The 6,197-nt window shown below is 42.0% G+C and overlaps 1 protein-coding gene across 1 annotated transcript; it reads left to right on the plus strand.

Moving 5' to 3' along the window:
• The first annotated feature begins 3,115 nt into the window (after positions 1–3,115).
• LOC121215545 (uncharacterized) lies at positions 3,116–3,673 on the plus strand. The gene is made up of 2 exons (XM_041090310.1): positions 3,116–3,169; positions 3,389–3,673. The coding sequence occupies exons 1-2, from the start codon at positions 3,116–3,118 to the stop codon at positions 3,671–3,673; spliced, it is 339 nt and encodes a 112-aa protein (XP_040946244.1).
• Positions 3,674–6,197: the final 2,524 nt, after the last annotated feature.

The raw sequence follows: 6,197 nt of genomic DNA on the forward strand, positions 1-6,197 counted from the left end.
TGGGGCCCTTGAGTTTTGTACAGAGGCCTAAGAGAAAGGCCAGAGTTGATGGACTGAGCAGAGTTGGGGCTCCTATTACTACTACTAGACAACCGCCGTGTACTGATTGTGGTAGACACCATCTGGGCGAGTGTTGGAAAAGAACTGGGGCTTGTTTGAGGTGCGATTCATTAGAGCACCATATTAGAGAGTGTCTGTGGAGGTTTGATCAGATGCAAGCTTTAGGTACTGATACTGCACCACCACTAAGAGCAATTCAGCAGCCATTGAGAGACCGTGGGTAGAAAGTACCGGGTAGAGGTGCTGGTCATGCTGAAGTGAGGAAGGCGACTCTAGTTTATGCTGCTCATCATCGTGAGGAGGTAGATGCTCCGGATGTCATCATGAGTACATTTCTTATTTATGATGTGCCCTATACTACTCATTCGTATATAGCCTGTACTGTATCTGAGAATTTGGGTATCTCGGTTGAGAGCACTATGAGTGAGGTTACTGTACTGAGTTCACTGGGGTAGCCGATAAGGGTTGACAAATTATTTAGGGATGTCCATCTAGAGGTCCAAGTGACTATCTTTCTGGCTGATCTGATGGAACTTCCTTTTAGAGAGTTTGATTTAATATTGGGAATGGACTGGCTGGCCGAGTGAGCTTGGATTGTGCCACTAAACGGGTTGTACTTAGAACTGAGGAGGACAATGATGTAGTTGTAATCAAGAAACGTTGGAACTACTTGTCGAATGTGATTTCTGCATTAAGGGCTGAAAGGTTGGTTCGTAAGGGATGTTAAGAGTATTTGACCTACATCAATATTTCAGATTCTAGAGATTCTCAGTTAAGGATATCAGAACGGTTAAAGACTTTCTAAACGTGTTTCCTGAAGAGTTACCAGGGCTACCTCCTAACAGATGAGTGGACTTTGAGATCGAGCTTCTTCCTGGTACAGCTCTGGTATCTATCACTCCTTATAGAATGGCACCGAAAGAGCTTGTGGAGTTTAAGGCTCAAATTCAAGAATTACTGGATCGTGGATTCACTCGTCCTAATGTGTCTCCATGGGGAGCACCAGTTCTCTTTGTGAAAAAGAAGGATGGATCCATGCGTATGTGTATCGACTATCGGCAACTGAATAAGCTAACCTTCAAGAATAAGTACCCCCTATCGAGGATAGACGATCTTTGACTAGTTCTGAGGTGCTTCCTTTTTCTCTAAGATTGATATCTAATCAGGGTATCGCTAGTTAAGAGTTAAGGAGGCTGATGTGTATAAGACAACATTTAGGACTCGATACAGACATTACGAATTCCTAGTAATGCTATTTGGACTGATGAATGCACCAAAAGCTTTTATAGATCTGATGAACTAAGTGTTCAGCCCTATCTGGATCAGTTCATGGTGATATTTATTGATGATATACTGGTGTATTCAAAGACTAAGGATGAGCATGATGAACATCTCAGAGTGGTTCTACACATTCTGGGAGAGAAACTGTACGCCAAGTTCAGTAAATGTGAGTTCTGGTTACATGAAGTAACGTTTCTAGGACATGTGGTTTCTGCTGAGGGGATTGGACTTGATCATTGAAAGATTGAGGCTGTATTGGGTTGGAAGCAGCCTAAAATTGTATCTGAGATTCGTAGTTTTCTGGGACTGGCAAGGTATTATCGGCGATTTGTGGAGGGGTTTTCTCTGATTGCGGCACCTTTGACTAAGCTGCTATGCAAGGGTATACCATTTAACTGGACTGATGCGTAGTAAGAGAGCTTTGAGAAATTTAAGACTGTACTGACTGAAGCCCCTATTTTTATATAAGGAGTTTACTGTCTACAGTGATGCATCACATGTCGGTTTGGGATGTGTGCTGATGCAAGAGGGTAAGGTGGTAGAATGTGCGCCTCGTTAGCTTAAGACTCATGAGGTGAATTATCATTTGCATGACTTAGAGTTGGCCGCGGTGGTGTTCACATTGAAGATCTGGTGGCATTACTTGTACAGTGAGAAGTGTATTATCTACACTGATTACAAGAGCCTCAATATCTTCTCACTCAGAAGGAACTAAATCTTAGGCAGAATAGATTGTTTGAGCTGCTTAATAACTACGACTGTATGATTGAATACCATCCTGGTAAGGCTAATGTGGTGGCCGATGCACTGAGCCGTAGGGCTGTGGCTGATCTTAAGGCAATATTTGCTCACCTTAGTTTATTTGATGATGGTAGTCTGTTGGCCGAACTCCAAGTTAAACCGACGTGGATTGAGCAGATTAAGGGTAAACAATTGGAGGATGAGTAATTGAGTCTTTGATTCTGACAGATTGAGAGTGGTAACACTTCAGATTTTGAATGGAATAGCGAAGGGGTACTCTATTTCCGTGGGAGAGTCTGTGTAGCGAAGGATACTGAGTTAAGGCAGTCTATACTGCGAGAGGCATATAGTAGCCCTTATGCTATGCATCCTAGTGAGAATAAGATGTACTGTGACCTTTGTGAGTGATACTGATGGCCAGGACTTAAACAGGAGGTTACTGATTTCGTGGGTAAATGTCTGACATGCCAGCAGGTTAAGGCTAAGCATTAGTTACCTTCGGGGTTGCTTCAACTAGTTAAGATTCCACTTTGAAAGTGGGAGCGAGTGGCTATGGACTTTGTTAGTGGGTTGCCCCTAACACCCACTAAGAAGGATTCTGTATGGGTTATCGTGGATCGATTGACCAAGTCTACCCATTTCATACTAGTTCGTACTGATTACTCGCTACAGAAGCTAGCTAAATTGTCTGTGTCCAAGATAGTGAGACTGCATGGGGTACCGGTTTCTATAAAATCTGATAGGGATCCTCGTTTCACATCTCAGTTTTGGAAAAAAGCTACATGAAGCTCTGGGTACTAGATTAGACTTCAGTACTGCGTTCCATCCTCAGACAGACGATCAATAAAAGAGGGTGATTCAGATACTGGAGGATATGTTGCGAAGCTGTGTAATTGATTTCCATGGCAATTGGGAGGAGTACTTGCTGCTTGCAGAGTTTTCTTATAATAACAGCTTCTAGTGGAGTATACAGATGGCACCATATGAGGCTTTGTATGGTCGTAAGTGCCGTACTCCTTTGTGTTGGACTGAAATGGGTGAGCAACGAGTGTTGGGTCGTGAGTTGGTTTCTGAGATTGAGTATAAGGTTCGAATGATTAGGGACTATCTAAAGGCAGCTTCCGACAGGTAAAAGTCATATATAGACTTAAAGCAACGTGAGATCGAGTATTCTGTGGGAGACTCCGTATTTCTTAAGGTCTTACCATGGAAGAAGGTACTGAGATTTTGTCGGAAGGGCAAGCTGAACTCTAGGTTTATCGGGCCATACCGTATAGTGAAATGAGTGGGACTAGTTGCCTACCAGTTGGATCTACCCCCAGAGTTAGATCGGATCTATGACGTGTTTCACGTCTCTATGTTGAGGCGCTATCACTCTGATCCATCACATATTGTTCCAGTTGAGGAGATTGAGGTTAGGCCAGACCTGACCTTCGAGGAGGAGTCGATACAGATATTGGATAGGGATGTAAAGGTTCTAAGGAGGAAGTCGATTCCACTAGTTAAGGTTCTCTGGCATAATCATAACACTAAGGAGGCTACGTGGGAGCCTGAGAATGCGATGCATCAACAGTACCCTCACCTATTCTGATCAGGTAAATTTCGTGGCCGAAATTTTCTTTTAAGGGGTAGAGTTGTAACGCTCTAAATCCCATATATTTATTTTTGTATGTGTGACACAAATCTGTATTTGCTTCAGTGATTAAGTGTTCTGGGTGTGTGTGAGAGGTCCCAAGTTCAAGCCTTGTCTTGGGAAATTTTTGTATTTTTCTGAGTAAAGCCTTAACCTGGCTCAGTAGGCTTAAGTTTAATTGTTAGTAAGAATATATCAGAATGAGCCTGCTGGTTTGGTGGTTAAGATGTGTATTAGTGTGATTGAGGTCTGGTGTTTAAGTCTTTGTGTAAGTGATGGAATTTATTTTTGCCTCAGTTGACTAAAAGTGTTTGAGTGAAGTTGAAATTCTATTTAGTGTAGTGTGGTGGACGGTTGTTGGGGAATTTGAAGGGTAGTGGGAGTGTTTTGGGGGATTTGGGTAGTTTTGATAGTCTATCTGAATTCTATTTTCAAAAAAATTATGTTTTCTCTTCCTTAGCAAGTTCCTGATGCCAACTTCTTTTCTTCCCTTTTTGTTTTTTTCGTTTCTCGTTTGGTGCCTTCCTGTTGGTTCACTCGATCGATCGTTTTTGCGGTTGTGGTTAATTTTATCTGGTAAGTAATCTTTTCGTTCTTCTTCGGTTGGAATTGAGGCCTAGTGATGTTGGTTTATGGTAGTTGACAATGTATGCTGTGTTAGGAGAAGAGCGGGGTGCTGGAGTGATTTATTGGCGTTGTAACGATCGAATCTTCGCAACTTGTCTTAAGGTAAAGGTTTTAGTTGTTTGAAGAGGGTTGTTTATCACTTTTGATTTGGATTAATGTCATTCTAAGCGCTTATCTTGGGGTTCGTTTGGTCAATTATAGGTTCTGGAGTGCTCGAGAGTGATTATGCAACAAAATCGAACCAGGTGTGTACTAGGAAGTGCAGAAAATGAGGTTTTAGCGAAAGCCAAAAACCATTCTGTCGATGCCACACGAGTGTGTGGTCGCCTGTGTGGTAGGCTGTGTGACTGAACACGGGCGTGTAGTTGACTAGCCAGGCTATGCGCGCAGGACACGACCATGTGATTTCCAGATGGGTCGTATATGACACACAGGCTAGACCAATTTGGGCCGTGTGGGCCACACGGGCGTGTGGGCCCAGACAGGTGCACCACAAAAGCGTGTGGGGTTTTGGGCTAGGCCGTGAGATCCATATGGCCAAGGCCAAGTTGGGCCGTGTGGGCCTACATGGGCAGATCACTGGGACGTGTGAGCCCAATTTACTGATTTGTTTACTAAGGTTGAACGGGTCGCCCAAGACAACTGTGAAGCTTCTGTGGGGTTGGTAAGCAATGCTTTGATCCCTAATTGACGGAATGATGTATGCATAACTGTTTACTGAGCATGATTATAATACCATACTGATTATATGCATGACACTATGTGATAGCATGCCATGACTGTATATTGCATTGCATGGGGATGGGATGATATATGTGGAGGAAGTGTATTGAAAGGCTTTAAGCCTAATATACTGGCAGCACAGCTGCGACTTACTGATGGCTTCGAGCATAATACTGGTAGCTCAGCTACAAGCCATTGTTAGTGCCGTATTCGGTACTTTTTAGAGTGTAAGGTTGGGTGGGTTGATTATATCCCCACATGGAGTGTAGGGTTGGACGGAGGTGGAGTGTAGAGGCTGGTTGGGTAGGATCTGATATTGCATATCTGTGACTTTACTGATTATTGATACTGTAATGGGCCAAGGCCCTACTGCATGACTGATTCTGTACTAAAAAGGGCTTAAGCCTAGACTGTGTTTGTCTGTTTGTATGCTGGGGATCACACTAAGTTTTCGTAAACTCACCCTTCTGTTTTATCCGTACAGGTAATTCTCAAACATAGGTGGATTGGTGCAGCGGAGGACTCGATGGTGGCCACATGACCCATTTGACTTTGTCTCGTACTTATTTATTGCTTTAAATTTTATTTTGGGTAATGTTTTTGTAATATGGCCTTACGAATTTTGGATTAAATTTGGGTTTTATACTGTTTATGATTATGGCTGCTAGTAGTAGGTAAAAATTTGGGTTTTCAAAAGAAATGCATGTTTTAAAAAAATACCCAAGAGGAAGCGAACTGTTTTTAAAAGCTTCTGAAACGTATAATGTTTTGCAAACTAACAACTGAAATAAAATCACGATTTTAGAATTAATGGAAGATAATGGCAAATTCTAAACGAAAAACAATTTTTAGCAAATGAGACTGATTCTGTACACACTTCTATGTGACATCGCCAGATTCGGCCATAGCGTCTAGGCCGGATTTGGGGTGTTACATAAGTCAATCAAAATTGAAGTATTTTTGGATGTATTTATAATTTTGTTCTTTAAGCTTGTTGATGACGACTCTATCTAATAATTGAATAGTTTCATATTCCTTTTGGATAGGTAAACCTTTTTCTTTTGCTTTTATAACATAACTACAAAACGCATTTAAAGTTTCAAATATTTTTTTATTTATAAATTTGGTTTGT

Source organism: Gossypium hirsutum, chromosome A01 (assembly GCF_007990345.1).
Source record: "Gossypium hirsutum isolate 1008001.06 chromosome A01, Gossypium_hirsutum_v2.1, whole genome shotgun sequence".
Classification (NCBI taxonomy): domain Eukaryota; kingdom Viridiplantae; phylum Streptophyta; class Magnoliopsida; order Malvales; family Malvaceae; genus Gossypium; species Gossypium hirsutum.